The sequence below is a fragment of the Sciurus carolinensis genome, chromosome X (assembly GCF_902686445.1).
Source record: "Sciurus carolinensis chromosome X, mSciCar1.2, whole genome shotgun sequence".
Lineage (NCBI taxonomy): Eukaryota > Metazoa > Chordata > Mammalia > Rodentia > Sciuridae > Sciurus > Sciurus carolinensis.
In genome coordinates this window covers 79,244,443-79,263,145 of record NC_062232.1, presented here as the reverse complement: position 1 = coordinate 79,263,145, position 18,703 = coordinate 79,244,443, and the positions used below count along the sequence as shown (strand labels likewise).

At 32.7% G+C, this 18,703-nt stretch overlaps 1 protein-coding gene across 6 annotated transcripts in view; it reads right to left on the bottom strand.

Moving 5' to 3' along the window:
- The window catches only part of Diaph2 (diaphanous related formin 2), an 831,244-nt gene that overhangs the window by 388,131 nt on the left and 424,410 nt on the right, over positions 1-18,703 (bottom strand). For all 6 annotated transcript variants that reach the window (XM_047535653.1, XM_047535655.1, XM_047535654.1 and 3 more), the window contains one exon: positions 15,405-15,534. In XM_047535653.1, coding sequence (XP_047391609.1) covers positions 15,405-15,534 — 130 coding nt within the window. The remainder of the gene's footprint in view (positions 1-15,404; positions 15,535-18,703) is intronic.

The window sequence follows — 18,703 nt, the reverse complement described above, 5'->3', positions numbered from 1 at the left end:
GAGTCTTGTGCTTGCTAGTCAAGCACTCTACCCCTGACCTATACTGTCCACACAGATATTTATATTTTAATTAAAGTGTTACAGTATTCACAGCCACACACTCACTGCACATTTGGATAACTGGCAATGAGCACTGGTGAACAGAACATTGTTGGCCAGAGACAGAGTTGCTGCTCTTGTCTATAGATACTCCCCCTCAAGTTCAATTTGCACACATGCAATTCAAGAATCTAGAGAAAGAAACAGAATTGATCTAATTGACATTAACTATTACTAGCACAATTTGATAATTACTTATAGGAGATGGAACTCTTTACGTTTCCTCTGATATTCAAATTTCAGATATTTGTTTATAAATTAAACAATGTCACATTTAAATGTAAATATGGTCTTAAATATCATCTTGCAAATAGCTTCATTAGTCACAATCATTTCCCATTTTCTCAAACCCCGGAAGATCAGAGTAAGGCAACAGAATGAAGATGATTAACTGATTATGGTTCTTGAGAAGTAAGCACAAAAATTGTTTACAAGTATATGTTTCTTTTCATATGTAATAAATTGTGACTGTGATCTTATTTAATACAATACTGTGTTCAGAGAGAGGCTACTTTACCTCAATTAATAACCACAGAAAATCAAATTATACTTTATACAATATTTGAACTTCACAAGCTTTTAACATCACAGTAAAGCTCAGCATATACTTTTATGTGCTAACTACTTCAAATGATAGTAAATCCTAGAGAAATAATTAGTTTGAGGAACTGAAAAATAGAACATAAACTACAAATATGGTAATTGACCCTGCTATCCACTTTGTTTAGAGATTTGGTCAGGCAGAACAAACACTATCTAAATACTTCAAAATTTAATTGATGATATTGAATATGAAATTACAACTAATTATAGAATCTTAATTTTACTTTTGAGTGTTAGTGGTATGACACTGTTGATATTAGAAATAAAATCCATTTAAGGAATCATGTATAATAAGAATATATATAGGTAGTTTCTAATTATAACATTACTTAGGTGCAGTACCAGAATTCAAATATTACCACTTTTTTTGCAATTTTTCTCCCCATTTGTGATTTCCTCATTTACCACACATGTCATGTCCCAAATAAAATATTCAAGTCCTACATCATTCCAGATTCTTCTCCTTTCTACTTTCACTGATATAGCTCCTTAGCTTATACTAAAAAGGGAGATTCCAGATTTTGAAGCAAATATTTGATTGTATAATTAAAAAGTTCAAATTGTGTCTGTAAACCACTTAAAAAGAAAAGTCCTTTCAAGGCTAGCAGTATGTTTCTTTTGGGAGGTGTTCAACATTCATTACTACGTTAAGACTTGACAATATAGAGAGTTCTACAAAAGAGTCAAAGTGAGAAAAATTTTAAAAATTAGTGATGACTTTTGTGTGTTCCTCTTCAGGAAGGAACTATATAAACCATGTAATAGATTTGGTGCTAGACCAACTGTAATTCAAGATTAGTTGGTTATCTGCATGCAGATGGAGTTTATTAGGTACATACTGGAAATTCACTATTCTAAACTTTATGTTGGTAAACAGCATTTTCTAAGTGAAGCAATTAGCTGGGCTGGCATTTGGCTCACTTACTTTGGAAAGAACAGCTGTCTAACTTCATTGTTAGCAATGCAAAGTGTTAGAGATGGGCTGCTCACTGCCACATTGCAATGGTGTCAGACCTTAGAAGATGTTACCACAATCTTAACACAAAGTCATTGTTTACTAGCCACATGATCTCTACTCATGTTTAAACTGTGTCCACTTCCTGAAATTACCTGCCTATTTTAAATACTTTCAGAATAATTACATTTTTTTATACAAAAATATAATCAAAATAAAGGCACATACATTAGTCTCCCTTCTTGAACAAAGCTGCAGTTCACAGGTATTTGGGTGTATGTTCAAGAAACATTCAACATTCATTGTGTGAACATGAGTACTTTCTTTGACTTTTCTGAGACTCAGTCTCCTTTTCAAGAAAACCATGCTTAATATAGCACCTGGTACTTGGTAAACTCTTTTAAAATAGTAGTAGTTATTATTGCCACTATTCCATATCAAAAACTGTATTACTCAGTGGACAAACCTGGCACATTAGCACCTGGCATACACATTAGCTTTGGGTTTTCTGCTGCACACTAGCAGAATCTACTCCTCTAAAATGCATGAAAAAGAAGATGGTTTATTATCTTTTCAATAACATTTTTAAACTATTTTGGTTCCCCCATAAACTTTATTATCAATAATTTAGACTACTCAATTAAATTCTATATGCTTTTTCTTTTCTTCCATGTTTATACATGCTAAGGACAAAGATACCCTAACAAAACAAGACATTGGAACTTTGATGATCAACTTCTTAATAGAGGACAATGATTCTTCCATGAAAAATTAGAGATGTAATTCAAGATGAGATGAGTCTTTATGATTATATTATATTCCTGAAAGGCTCCACAATGAAAAATACTGTAAGAAAACATTAGTAACATCATATGCTATTTCAGAAAGTTTGATGATTTAATAAGCAAATTCTGACATCTATTTATTTATTTATTTTTGATTTTTGGCACAAGTATCAAACCAGGGCTTATAACCAAGCTATACCCTCTGTCACTAGACTTCATTTTAAAACTTACACTAAACAAGCCAGTTGTGGTGATGCATACCTGTAATACCAGCAGCTCAGGAGATTAAGGTGGGAAAATTGCAAAGTTCAAAGTCAGACTCTGAAAATTAGGGAGGCCTTAAGCAACTCAGCAAGACCCTGTATCTAAATAAAACATAAAAATACTACCCCATTCACAATAGCCTCAAAAAAATAAACTTGGGAATCAATCTAACGAAAGAGGTGAAAGACCTCTACAGTGAATGCTACAGAACACTAATGAAAGAAATTGAAGAATACCTTAGAAGATGGAAAGATCTCCCATGTTCTTGGCTATGCAGAATTAATATTGTCAAAATGGCCTTACTACAAAAAGCATTACACATGTTTAATGAAATTCCTATTAAAATACCAAAGACATTCTTCATAGAACTAGAAAAAACAATCATGAAATTTGGAAAAATTAGAGACCCAGAATAGACAAAGCAAACCTTAGCAAGAAAAGTGGAGGAGGCACCACAATAGAAGACCTCAAACTATACTACAGAGCTATAGTAACAAAAACAGCATGGTATTTGTACCAAAACAGACACTTAGACCAATAGCACAGATTGGAATACACAGAGACAAACCCATATAAATACAGTTATCTCATAGTACACAAAGGTGCCAGAAACATTCACTTGAGCAAAGATAGACTATTTAACAAATGGTGCTGGGAAAAATGGAAAACCATTCATGAACCTCTATCTTTCACCCTGCATAAATCTTAACTCAAAGTAGATCAAAGACTTTGGCACTAGAAGAAAAGAAAAAGTAGGCCTAGTAAAAAACATAGGCCCAAATCTTCACCATGTTAGTCAAGGATGTGATTTTCCTCAACAAGGACCCTAAAGTGCAAGAAGTAAAATGAAGAATCAATAAATGGGATGGATTCAAACTAAAAAGCTTCTTTTCAGCAAAAGAAACAATCAAAGTGAAGATGGAGCCTACAGGTTGGGAGAAAATGTTTACCACATGCATCTCAGAGCATTAATCTCTAGGATATGTAAAGATTTCAAAAAATTTAACACACACAAAAATAATCCAATCAATAAATGGGCTAAAGAACTGAACAACACTTCACAGAAGAAGAAATATAATTGATCAACAAATATATGAAAAAATGTTCAAATTCTCTAGCAATTAGAGAAATGCAAATCAAAATTACTCTAAGATTTTATCTTACTCTAGTCAGAATGGCATTTATCAAGAATATAAGCAACAATAAATGTTGGTGAGGATGTGAGGAAAAAAAGTCAACTCATACACTGCTGGTGGGAATGCAAATTGGTGCAACCATTGTGGAAAGCAATATGGAAATTCCTCAGAAAACTTGGAAAGAGACCACCATTTGACCCAGCTATCCCACTCCTTGGCCTATACCCAAAGGATTTAAAATCAGCATATTATACGGATATGGCCACATCATTGTTTACAGCAGTTCAACTATGGTAACAACCTAGGAGCTCTTCAACAGTTGAATGGATAAAGAAAATGAGACACACACACGTGCGCGCGCGCACACATACACACACACACACACAAACACAATGGAATATTATTCAGTTTTAAAGAAGAATGAAATTACAGCATTTGCTGGTAAATGGATGGAGTTGGAAAATATCAGGCTAAGCGGAATAAGCCAATCCCAAAAACCAAAGGCCAATGTCTTCTCTGATATGCGGATGGTAATTCACAATGAGGGAGGTGTGGCGCTAGGGAAGAATAGATTTACTTTATATTAGGTAGAGGGGAGTGAATGAATGGGAGGGATTATGTGGTTAGGAAGGATAGTAGAGTGAAACAGATATTATTATTTTATGTATATATATGATTGCATGACCAATGTGATCCTACAACATGTACAATCGGAAATATCAGAAATTATACACCATTTATGTATGATATATTAAAGTGCATAAAATGCATTCTACTGTCATGTATAACTAATTGGAACAAATATATATATTTTTTTACAGTGCTTGGATGTGGCTCAGTGGTTAAGTGCCCCTAGGTCCAATCCCTGGTATCAAAAAAACATAAAATAAATAAATAATGAGACTAAACAACAAAAACCTGATCAAAACCAACTGAAATTAATATCCTCATGCTAGTTTGAATAATTTACCATTATTTACATATAACACCTTTTCCATAAGGCATTTACACACTGAATTTCTAATTTTGTTTTCCTAATCATCTTCAGAAAAAAGTAGGATAAAGATTACCAACTATAGTTTTCAAATTAAGAATATATACAAATGAGGTATTAGGAAATGAAAGGTAAGTTGGTCAAACTATGAACAAACCAGAAGTCAGTGACAAAGCTGAAACTAGAATGTATATGCTACTTTTCACAGTCCTGGACATATTATTTCTAGCAGGTTTCTTGTAGACATGACTATACCAGAATCCTTTGCCACAGAGTTAAAGTTTCCAACAGGAATCAAGAGTTTCCTTCCTACCCACTTCCATGAATCTACAAATCATGCCAGTTCCCTTTTATTTTACATGGAAATAGTATTAAAATTTTGGGGTCATATAAAATCAGTACAAGGAAATTTTATATTTGCCACTTACTGAGCTTGTCCCATCAACTTGTATGATCCAAACTTCAGTAAACGACACCAGTTAATTTCAAGAAGTCATAATAGCAGTGGTAGCCCCTTGGACGTAGTCCTTGTAGTCAAGTTAGTTTTGAAATGCATAAAAACTGGAGAATGTGGGTAAGTGTTTAGGTAGTTCTCATGCTTTTCTAATATGTTCCAAAATCCAGAAACCCCTGTTTCTCTACATCAGGCTCATCCTTATTAATGAATATAACATCAGGCTCATCCTTATTAATGAATATAACAGAGGACTGGTAGTGGTAAAAACTGTAAAAATGCAGCCAAGGAAAAGGGGAGCTTCCACCTATTTTCATGGCAGTACAAGGTAGTCTTCATTCACAGAAAGATTCACCTTTTTTACTTTAATCAGTTTGCTATGTCAGCAGAAAATTTTTTCTTTCTTCATTTCATCCATCTTCCCCTACTTTCCCCCTTCACTTTGACCCAACTACTCAACATCATTTAACCTCCTATATCAAATTTGTCCCTATGTTTTACCTCAGGAGTCAATCAAATTAGGCCACTTGATGTATGAAAATTTACTTCCTAACAAACTACCTTGAATTCCAAATAAGATAAAACTGGCAAATATTCTCACATGTTGTATTTCCTGACATTGAAGCAAAGTCTTGATAATTAAAACAAAATAAAACAGCAATGACAGGTTTTCTTGGTGGAAATTTTTAACTCAGTATGTGCTAAGGACATGTCAGGATTCAATGACACATGAAACAGCAACAGCATACTGTTATTGACAATAACTATGTTAAAGCCCACCCTGAACTTACATGGTAAATAATGTGTTTGATGGGTGTATATTTTCTTTCTTTTTTTAAGTAAAAAAGTATAACCATCTACTCTTAGACTAAAGATGTTTTGATAAAATTCTTAAATGTCATACATATAGCTTGCTGAAAAACAGTAATTATTTACAATAACATTAAATCAACTTTGACAGCAGTTGCCTTTGACAGATGTATGTGATCACTGTAACAAAGCATGCATTAAAAATAAAAGGACCTTTTGAATTAATATATAGTTCTTTTCTCACTTTTTATAAATCATTACACATTTTAAAATTTTCAATGACTGGCAATTTGAAAATGTCTTGTTGAAGTATGAAATAAAATTCAGAGAAAGACAAATAAGTAATTTGCAGAATGAATTTTCACAAGCTAAACAGACCCATGAGCCCAACATTAAGATGGAAAAACAAAACATGGCCAGTCCCCAAGAACCCCTCATACTAACTGACCCCAAGGATAACTATTAATAATGATTGTTTTTGTTTTATCCACTTTCGAAGAATATTTTTTGAAGACCTGTTTTTCTACTTGTTACTTAACGGGTAAGAAGTTGAAATTAAAAATCCTAGTACTCATAAAATTTCTCTGTGGGGTTAAATATAGAAAACAGCTAGTTTTAGGTTGATTTTGTGTAAGCATTCACTAGACTGAATTCATTATGCCAATATTGTGTTAGATTTTGTCCTGAAAAAGCAAACTAATGATATCAGAAAATATGAAGAAAGCATGATTCCTGGATGCAGTCATCAATATGAAAACCCTCATAATACAATGAAAGAAAGTATAGGATCCAGTATCAAATCAAGAGATTTTCAAATAAGTACTATGGTGAGATACCATTGAAAGCCAGAACAGTTGGAGAAGCCCTTTTATATAAGGATATAATTAAAAAGATATTTAAGGTCAATGAGGATGAGAGAAGAAGGAGGCATTTCAGCGTGAAAAAAGCACAGAAGCCTAGGCTCTGACACACATAGGGTAAAGGTTTTAGACACATTGTGCATACAAGTCTCTAGCAAACACCACTCTGGAAAACAAAATTTAAGGTACCCTGAAAAAGGCTTGTGAAAGTCTGTAGAAATCTTTGATGTATCAAGATCCCACAGCAATACTCATTGTTCTGTATAATTAATATGCACTAATAAAAAAATAAATCTTTGACTGGGTGCGGTGGCACATGCCTATAATCCCAGCAGCTCCAGCAGCTAGCTGAGGCAGGAGGATCGTAAGTTCAAAGCCAGGCTCAGCAACTTCCTGAGACCCTAAGCAAATTAGTGAGACTCTGTCTCTAAATAAAAAGAATTAAAGGGGTACGGATGGGGTTCAGTGGTTAAGCACCCCTGGGTTCAATCCCTGGTGTGTACACACACACACACACACACACACACACACCCAAAAAAAGAAAAAGGAAAGAAAAGAAAAAGAAAAAAAAAATCAATCAATGAGTCAATCAATCTTTGATTTATGTTACCCAAACTACCAAGCTGGTGATGTAACTCAGTGGTACATCACCTGCCCAGTATGTGTGGCACCCTGGGTAAAATTCCCAGTTCCACAAAATAAACAATGTTTCTCAATTATTCAAATGCAAATGACTATGATCATTGCTTCCTTCCACTATTACCTGAAGATAATATTTCACCCAATAGTTTCTTCTAGAAATGAAAAGGAATTAGAGGGTTCGTATGTTATGAATTCAAAACACTAATTGGTCATGATTAGACTACCGACAGGCAAGAAGAAAACATGACTTTCCCTTTTCACGTTACATACTAAAACTTATTCATTTTGCTTAAAGGATATATAAGCTCTGGGATCTACTGTATAACATTTAACCTGTAGTACACAATAATGCATTAAATGCTTTAAAATTTGTTAAGGCAATAGATCTGGTGCTAACTATTCTTACCACATTTTTTAAAAGTATGTATGTTTTGGATCTATTACTGTTTGTCTTATTTTAAAGACACTTGGTTTAAAAATTTCTTAGAAGTGACTTGGTGAGAGTAAAGAAGAAAAAATTATTAAAAGCTGGAAAGTTTCATGTAAATATATATTTGATTTCCTAATGGTAATTCCCTAAATTTTAAAACATGCTTATGGAGTTCATATAATAGAATGCAATTTATTCAGGAAAAATGGTTTAAACTATGTTAAACAATATATGCAAAAAAGTCCAAAGGAAGCAAAAATTTTAACTATCAATTATAATGATGCAATAATAATAGATTCAGTTTTACTTGGATTGCTAATATTTAAGTAAGGTCAAGAAATTCTACTGATATTTTGTCATATTGGCACATTATCATTCTGAGCTTTTAAGAAAGTAAGATTATAACTCAAAGATTGAATCTGTTAGGAAATCATATAGATTAACACGAATATCTTAGGCCCTATAAGTTAAATTCTCTAAAAGCACTGGGATTTTGTTCCAAAACTAAACTACTTTCCAATTAAACAGTACACAATATGAGATTAATTTTTTTCAGGTAGGCATTAGAATAAAAGATAGTAGCTGTTTATAAACAGTTAGTTACACATGATACTGGGACAATCAGTTCCTATTACATTGTATGAGATATGAGACTTAGTCCTTACTTAGTCCACCATGAACCTCTACTGTTTGGTGGTCACCATTAAGTTTAGGCCCTCTCCATTATTAACTCAATTTTTTTCCAATTTTAACTTTTTCTTTGAAAGAAATAGAATATAGTACAGGAAATATTATGAAGTCCCACTGTTCTCCTCATTCTAACTTACCTTGTTTTCTCTCTCACATTTACAGTGAACAGTAATTTTTAGACTACAATTTTCTGTCAACTTCTCACAATATCTTATTTTGAGATATGCCTGTTGTACTAATATGATTCTCTATTATTCAATTTAAAGAGCATTTATTAAGTACTTCAGTCCAGGATGCTGTGCTAGCGCTGAGACTGTAAGTACAAATAGGACTTAGCCCTTGAAAGTAAGGAATTCAATATAGGAGGTGGATAGATGCAAACAATTAAATAAAAAAATGGTAATGTGGTATATGTTATATTACCAATAAGGAGACCATGCTGCTATTTACGCAAGGGTAGAAGTTAACTCTGTCAAAATGGCGCTGGAGAGTGTATGGACAACTGCATAGAGTAGTAGCATTTATAATTCCAGGGATTTTTTATCTAGTCAGCATTTACTTTCTATTTTTCCAGTATCTGAGCATGAATCTCTGTTGTATATTTTAAACCAAAAGGAAGTAAAAATGTGACTGACATATATATCATAAAACAAATTTAGACAGGTTCTACAAATATACATTGATCTACCATCCAGCTGTATGATCCTGGGCAATCCTTCATCATTCTGGGTCTCAGTTTCTTCAACTGTAAAATGCAGAAATTGGACTAAACGCCATTTTGGGTCTCTTTTAGCAGGAATGAGATGAGCTTGAAAGCATAAACCGGCTCTGAAATTTCTTAAAATGTAGTTTTTTCTTTTCTCCAACTTTTATAGTGTTATAATTTTATTTTTATTTATTTATTTCCTGCAGTTTCCCCTATATTTCCTTTAGTATGAATTTTTGTCATTAATAATTCTGTGAAGAAGTCAGAATAGATAAACAGCTAATGCTTTACTAATATGCTATGGAAATGTGGCAGATTATCAAAAGTATAGCTGAGTGTTAAAATTTATAATAATTTAATTCACAAGAAATTAACATACTTCATTGGAAACTTAACTAGTTTTTATCCTGTAGGATGGTACTAATTTAACTGAAGTGAAACCCATTTTGGATTTATGCAAAACCTTAGGATTAATAGTGCCTTCAAATACATTAATATAATTTTCCCCTATTGAATGGAATAGTTTTAATTAAACTCTACTAACCCTTTTGGTATAATCCCTCGAGCTGACCTATAAAACAGTAGAGGTTTTAAATCAAACTATAAAAATCCTCAAAGCTGAAAGTTAAAGTGATAGCCACAGGGGGCGGAAATGAAGGAATTATCAAATATGTCTAATAAACCAGCAATACTTTGTGTAATATATATCTACTACATATAAGCTTACATATATTTACACACACATAATCTTTAAAGTTAATCATTGGAAGAAAGGTAATTGTGGTTTATCAAAAGTATATTCATTGTTTTTAAAGGCACTGGAGTCTCTCTAGCAACTATTTGTTCTCTCTAAAGACTCATTGATATGTCAATCATGAATGAAAGAACCTGCAGATTTATAATTTAACCTGGAACAGAATGACCAGAGCAGTGCCACTTTATTAATTTTTCTTGTAATACAGTTGCATTTTACTATTTGCTTCTGAACTTCATAAGGACTATGAGAATATGACTTTAAAGAAAGTGATGCACTCTCCTCTCTCACAGTGCCTGCTTGCCTTCCCTCTCTGTACAATAATAACTAAAAAACGAAATGAACCAAAATCAAAACAAAACTACTCTCTAATTCTTCAGGCAATGCTTCCTATACTTTTCCCACCAAAATATCCCTAATGGAAGAGAAGATTGAACAAGATCCCCTAGGGATCTGCTGCAAGTGTGAAATTTCTTTGAAGTCATCTATTTTCTTTTAAAAATTCATGTGGATTTTGCATTCTACTCTATAATATATATCTATTTTTATGTAAAAATGATGTGTTTTCCCCCAATATCTTGGAGTTACACAGCTCTAAGAAAATATGCTAACTTCATAGCATAGCTTTGCATCTTCCAAGAAGCACACTTAGCTTTATGAAGAAGAAAGAGAGGAAAGGTAATTATAAAAGAAATTTTTTCCACGGAGCTCACATACTTCTTTCCTTTTGCTTTCCTGTTAACTTCAAGGTGGTTTTTTTTGTTTGCTTTGTTTTGTTTTACTGAAAGAAAATTAACTTATTTGCTATATTATATAGAAAAGATCCTTATTGCATAAAAAGAAGTACTTGGTTTCCAATAATCTAAAGACTTAGAAAAAAAGCATTGGTAGACATGATAATAATGTTCTTTAAATATGAGTTACATAATCAAATCATTAGCTAAATTGGCTTTTTCTTATCTGCTTCAGTCCGTTTTTTTTTTTTTTTTAAAGATGCCTTCTTGTGGTTGTTTTTGACAAGACGGGGATTCTACTTCACAAGCAGTTAGTATTATCAAATGAAATGAATTATATAGTGTTGATCTAATTTTATTTCCACAGGTAGAGAGTAAATATTATGCATAAAGTATTTTATGCACAATATTGAAGTTGGTAGCATGGACTCAAACAGGACTAAAATGTATATTAAGCAAGAAAGACAAGTTCAACTCAAATACCAAGGAAAAGCTTTAACCATAAATAAGAGGTAAGTGGCTTCACCCTCCACTATGTTTTGTTCTTCCTGCAGCCTAAATTTAAAAATATATTCTCATGGCTTCAGTAACAAAACATTAAAAAAAAAAAAGAAATGGATTATGAACAGTGATTTGGCAAATTATATTCAGTTGTCTTAGAGGATAAGGCAGGTGAGATTTCCAGGAAGGGGATACAGCATAAAATCATACACAGAGATAGGATTATTATAAAGGAATAAAAACAGCTCAAGAGAATGTATATCTTGGTACAATCAAATTAGAAGTAGGAGGAAATGAAAGAGGGATGAAAGCAGGCAGAATGTGCTTAAGAACTTTTCAAGTTGAGAACTCTGAGTTTGAATTTCATAGGACAAAAGAAATAACTAGACAAAATAACTTGAGAATGGAGATTGCTATATCCCAAACAGTGGGATAGGAAGAGGATTTCTGGCAATAGTCTTTTGAATACACTGGCAGGAAGAATACACAAAAGCAGAAATAAACAAAACACAATGGAGAGATTTGGCTCTTGAAATAGGGAGAAAGAAATTGTGATATTGTAAAAGAAAAATATGAAAGGATTTACCAAAAGACCAGGCAGAGGAAAGAAACAATTAGAACTGAATACATCCTTGTCTAAGAATTGAAGAAATATAAGACTGCCTTAAGATTATTCCCTTCTAATAAGACAACAGAAATAACCATCATATTCTTAGTAGTGTAAAAATTGCTACTGCTACTACTGAACATAGTAGCAACATGCTGGTATAGCAACAGCTGCATACTATGTGCCAAGCATTTTACAGGATGCTTTGTGTGTGTAAACTCATTTAATCTTAATTGTTACTTTCATTCCCTTTTTACAAATGAGGAAAACAAAAATTCAGAAGTTTACTAGCTCAAGGTTACTGAAGTAGTAAGTAGTAGAGCTAGGTTTAGAAATTTGTAATACATAACTAAAAAGGCTGTGCTCCATAGACTACCTTCATCAGTAACGGCTAAAAGTATATGACATTTTTTCATGTCTCTATAGCTATTAAAACACACACACATAAACTATATATACAAATACAGTCTAAATGAGTCATTAGGCGACTTTTTCACTAGTAAAATATCAAGTGTACTTACACAAACTAACATGGCTACAGTATCATCAGGAGATATTATTATCTTTTGGGACCACCATGTATGTGGTCTAGTTCATGGTTGACCAAAACATGTGGTGCATGATTGTACAGTTATGTCAGTATTAAAATATCGATAGCATATAAAAAGACACATGCCCACAGTGTTATGATTTGAATGTATTCTCCAAAAAACATGTAGGTGGGGCCTAATGGGCGGTGTTGAGGTCCACCCTCATGATTGGATTAATTCTGAGTATAAAAGGGTATGAGGCTATAAATTTAAGCTCTTGTTTTCTCTTACCATGTGATGTGTTCTACCACGTTATGACACAGCAAGATGGCACTCATTGTATTATATGCAGCCCCAGCCTACAGAACTATAAGAAACAAGTTTTGTTCTTCATAAATTACCAGTTTGCAGTATTCTGTCATAGCAAAACACACACACACACACACACACACACACAGACACACACAATGATTAGGGGTTTATACGCTGACACAAGTTTATTATTGATTTCATTTCAGTCATTGCAGATTATTTTGACTAAAAACATGTATTTGTTAAAGATATATTCATGTAAAGTATTTTCCATATAAGAATGAAAAATTATCACAAAACTTGGCGGAAGTTTTCATTTGAATATATCCTTGATATACTCCCTTCTAAAATATTTTTTTTAATTTAGAATTTTTGTACTAGGAATTGAACTCAGGGGCACTTAACCACTGAGCCACAACTTTCGGAGACAGGGTCTCACTAAACTGTTTATGGCCTTGCTAAGTTGCTAAGGCTGGCACTGAACTCACGACCTCTTGCCTCAGGCTCCTGAGTCACTGGGATTATCAGTGTACACCACCATAACTGGCCCAAAATATTTCCAAAATTGTTTAAATGTGTTAAACAAAATTTAGAAAACAAACTGATAAAAGTGAATCAAAAAGAAATAATTGCACCAAAATGATCTAAATTCAAAACCTGTTGCATTTGTGGCATTTCATGGCATTTAAAATTATAATACAGTGTTAAGTGTTGTTATTATTCCACATTATTTACATTTTAGTATATATATATATATATATATATATATATCTGTAGTCACAAAGACATTTTATTTTTTTGGTACCAAGGACTGAACCCAGGGGTGCTCAACCACTAAGCCATATCCCCAGTCCTTTCACTTTTTATATTTTGAGACTGGTTCTCAATAAGTTGCTCAGGGCCTAACTAAATTGCTGAGGCTGGCTTTGAACTTGCAATCCTCCTGCCTCAGCCTCCCAAGCTGCTGGTATTATGGGGTTGCGCCGCCATGCCTGGCTAAAAAGGCATATTTTAAAATGCAAGTGTCAACATATAGAAGTTCTTTAGAAAGCAATTGCCAGAAAGCTAGTATTACAGCAGTAGAAAGTATAATTTTCCATCATTTATAGAATTTTCTTAAAATCATGAAAGAAAACACATAGCACCATGGAGTTGTACCTTGTCTTCTACTGTCAGTTTGCTCTTTGAATCAAAAAACAAGGCACACTGGGAAATTGTTCAGGTTCTGTTTGATAAATCCAGAACAGCCAAGATGACCAATACCCAACACTAAACAAACAAAATTCTAGATTTCATGGACTCACTTTTTTTTCCTTCAAAGGACATAAACAGGTTTATATGGTCTGAAATAAATTTGGGAAACATGTGCTTTTGAGCCCTTAAAGTCCTCAGAGTTACAGAATGGAATTACTACAACATAATTTCAAATATAAGACTTATGGGACACTTCTCTTTTTTTATAATTTTTTTTGTTGTAGATGGACACAATACCTTTATATTATTTATTTATTTATTAATTAATAATGTGGTGCTGAGAATCGAACACAGGGCCTCACACGTGCTAAGCAAGCGCTCTACCAGTGAGCCACAACCCCAGCCACACGTCTCTTATTTAAAAGGCAAAATGTATAATCTCATCCTCAGAAAATGTTTCCTTGATACAACCTCCTTTTACTTTTTAACCTCTTACAAGAGTAAATAGTACAGACAAGGCTAATTACCTCAAATTAAAATCTTAGAAGCATTTTTACTTTCCCTATTCTGTTCTTCACAGGTGCCAAGTACTGCCCTTTCTTTCCCCTGAACTGATGCCTTGCTCCCTGCAACATCAAGCTAAGACTCATTAGCCTGTCACTGAAGTCTCTGAGACTTACTTACTTACTGCTCCAGCCTTATTGTCAAGTATTTCTTTCACTTGATCTAAAACATTCTACTACCGTGCCTTGCTCATATTGTTTTGTCTTTAAAAAGCAAGCCCCTTTCCAGGTCTTTAAAACTCTGTCCTCATATTTTACCTCCTGGCCTCTTCCATAAAAATTTCTCTAATCTAAACATTCAAAAGTACTCTCTTCCCAATTTCAACTACGGGATATTATCTTTACGCGTACCTTTCTCACATTCAGCATTGTTCTATGGGGGATTTGTGCATATGTGTATATGCACATATTTTTTTCCTCAATGTTAAAATTTTAAATATATTCAAGGAACAATGGCTTTACAATCATTTTCAATCACTAAAAGGTACTATACTTCATACAACAGAACATACCCTTAAGTGTTTATCAAATTAAAGAATGAACATATTGTCTGACCAGAGATATGAAGATCTCAATAATCCAGTACTGTTAAAAAAGGAAGGCAAAAACAGGCTATTAAAATGCACAATGCTATCAAATATAGGCCAACAAAAACTATCCTCCTACATTTCTTGTGTCAGTGAACAAAAATACTTTTATAATTAATGTTTATAGAGTCTTTAATGTTAACATTTAATATGTAGACCAAGAATAGTTTCAAAGCAGTTACTAATCAATTTACCTTTGCTTGCACTTTCTACATGCTCCAGTTCTTCAGGAAATTTCAGGATGTCTCGGTATTTTTCCTCACAAATTTCAGCAATAAAATGTAAAAGGGTTGTTTTTTGATCTGCTGATTTAGTATCTCTAATCTGGAAGGAAACAACAAGCAACATTTAAGTAATTATTTTTTAGTAATTTAAATGCACATTTTAAAGTGGAACAAATGAATGAGTGAATTCAATTTGTTATCACTCAATTTTTTTAAAAAAACTCTGGGGCAGATTGTTAATGGGGTCTAGTGGCAAAGATGTGGAGTTTAAAACAGCATCAAATTATAAAAGCAAGAAATAAGAGCAACAAATGTGCCAAATTAAACCTTAATATATATTTTTTAAAAAGTCTTAATCATTATGGCAAATGAACTATTCTTTTCATGAGAGAAGAGCATTCAGTATTTATAGTAATAGTCCAAGTTAATATGTGTTTATGTTAGCAGCATTCTGTTCTTTGCTTGATTACAAAAATATATTCTTGAAAGCTGGATTCATTTGTGAAATTGTATTTATTTCTAGTCATCATTGATGTAAATGAATTTAAGAGTAAGCACATTTTACCTTCCTTTACTTGTATGGACCATCAGAAAATAATTCTTGAGGCTGCTCTTTCCAGAATTATAAAAAGACACCACATGGTTGTGATAATATGAAATATTTTGAGTGTCTGCTTACATGTTGTATTTCTTTTTCAGAGACACGAGGTTAAACATGCCACAGTTAGAATAATAAAAAATCTTTAAAGTATAGGACTATATCCGTGTGGGTGTGTATCATGAGAATCTAGTGTTTTCTTTAATGTAACTCTTAAACTATGCCATAGATGAAATCAGGGATTTGCTTTGAAACAAAACATATACAGCATAGACTATCACATTTTCTCATTCTATTGAACATTTTAATTCTATACTTCTTAGATGATGCATTTGTCCATTGATGTTCATACTGATTCCAGGTTTTTAGCTTTAAGGATTACTCAGTTTAAGATAAATGAGTATTCTTCACAAACAGGTTTATGAAAAGGCTGCAGAGGATATTTAGATAATTACAGAGTAAGTTAATCCTCATTGTTTTAGTGACTAAGAAAAAGAACATAGCACTTAATAAATCAGGCCCATACTGAATCTGTTTTGTCCTACAGATTTTAATAACTGTTTACATGCAGATGATGTGAAAAATTTAAAAAGAAATATTAATCTGAAGGCTACAAATATACAAATGGTCACAGGATTCATAATTTTGATATTTCAAATAGTCATAATATTTCTTTAAGAATTTCTAGGATTACCTTATCCCATGTAGGTAAAATGTTGAAAATTTGGCATTATCACACTGATCCACTAAATACTTGTTTTTTTTTTGGTGGTGTTGGGGACTGAACCCAGGGCCTTGTGCATGTTAGGTAAGCACTCTACCAACTGAGCTATATCCCCAACCCCTGATCTACTAAATACTTTTAAATACTCCAAGACAGAATGACACAATTCAAGGACAAGCTATAAAAACAAAAAGCAACACAAATCTCAAGGGCAATTTGTATTAAGAAAGGCCAGCAGCTCTTGAGAAATCAATGGGAGGGGCTCTCCTTCCTAAGAAAAGGATTTTATTTGGGATTACTATGATATATTTTTATAAAGTGCATCATTTTCAGAGTATGTTGGACATTTCAAATAATAAGGAAATTAACATTTTCTTTTCTTCTTAAGAAATTAGCTAATTTCCTTCATAAAACCTAAAATCCTAAAAACATGAGGAACTTAGGGAAATTCATGTACATCTTCCAAAAGGCAGGAAACTGAACTATGTTTTATGAATGACGTTGAGAATAAAACAAAAATAACTAACAAATGAAGAACACAATATAAAACAATAGTATAAACCCACCAGGGTTTTTAGGACACTAAATTTACAAGTACATTATGGTTTTTAAAAACTGTACATAGCTAACACTGGAAAAACGGAAATAAGCAAATGGCATTGTGCTCATATGTCAATTTTATGGGTGATATTCTTTGTTTTTTTCTTTTTAATGGGTGTTATCACTTTGCATTAAAATTTAGCTTCTGGCATATATTCATAAAGGGTTTAATTTTTGGAAAATTTTTAATTAAATATTCAGTATCAGTGTCATTAACAAATTAATTTCTTATGAAACTTAGTAGAGTCAATGGTCACATTTTAAAAAGATAAATGAAGTATAATACTTCAGTTAAGTAAATATCTTAGTATCTGATGAAATCAGAAGGCTCACACAGAGTATGTATGTGCTTTTGTGGAATCATAATATTCCCTCCAAAGTGCAGGCAAACAAGGCCAAGCACCTGTCTGGTCAAGCTGAGAAGCTTCTTTTTTGGTCTGGATGACAGACTGCTTAATTTGTATTGCAATTTTTATGTTTTAAAAAAAAATCCACAGTCAAAATTTTAATGTTTCAAATGGGAAGTGAATCATGACAAATAAGATAATACTTTAAATCTTTCTCTATATGTATGACCCTTAGACCAATTATTTAAAAATAAATACATAATATTGAAATATAATGAAAAAGAATTTTTCCTTAGTGAACTACATTTACTTTTTGTTATCATGTCTTCTGTCTCTCTTACCTAGTCTATATCATTCAGATATTAGCTTTTGTCTCTCTCCCAGGCCCTATTGTGTTGTTCAATGTCAGCACAGAAGGCAACTACAAAGATTCATTTTCATCAATTCTACTAGTTAGTGACATTTACCCAATAATTTGCTATTGCAAGTGTACTAGCTGGATATAAACATCTCTTGGGGCAGAGCAAAAGTTAATTCAATCTGAGTAGTTACAAAATCACTTCCAAAATGTTTGGGGTAGTTTATTAGGAAATAAAATTGATTACCATTTGATATCTGATTAACTTGAAATCATGTTAAAACTTTACAGTAACATCAAATATCCAAACAATGCTTGCCCACATTGCCTAAGTCTTAGTGAAGACTATACAGTAAACATTTCAAGGTTTGTTCTAACCAGAAGCAAAGTTCCTTTCTTTCTTGCAATGTTAGGCAGGCCACAAGACAGATATATGACTAAAGATGCAGAAGGATGAACAGAATAGCCACTCTATAATTCTCTGTCATGTATATATTTTCCAACAAGAACACACACAGTAGTTTCAGAAATTAAACATTTTTGAAAAAGCAAAAAACAACTTATTATATTATTTTAACCAATGACTGACCCACAAATGATAATAATGACAAGAGTGAATCACTGTATTAACTGACAAAGTGC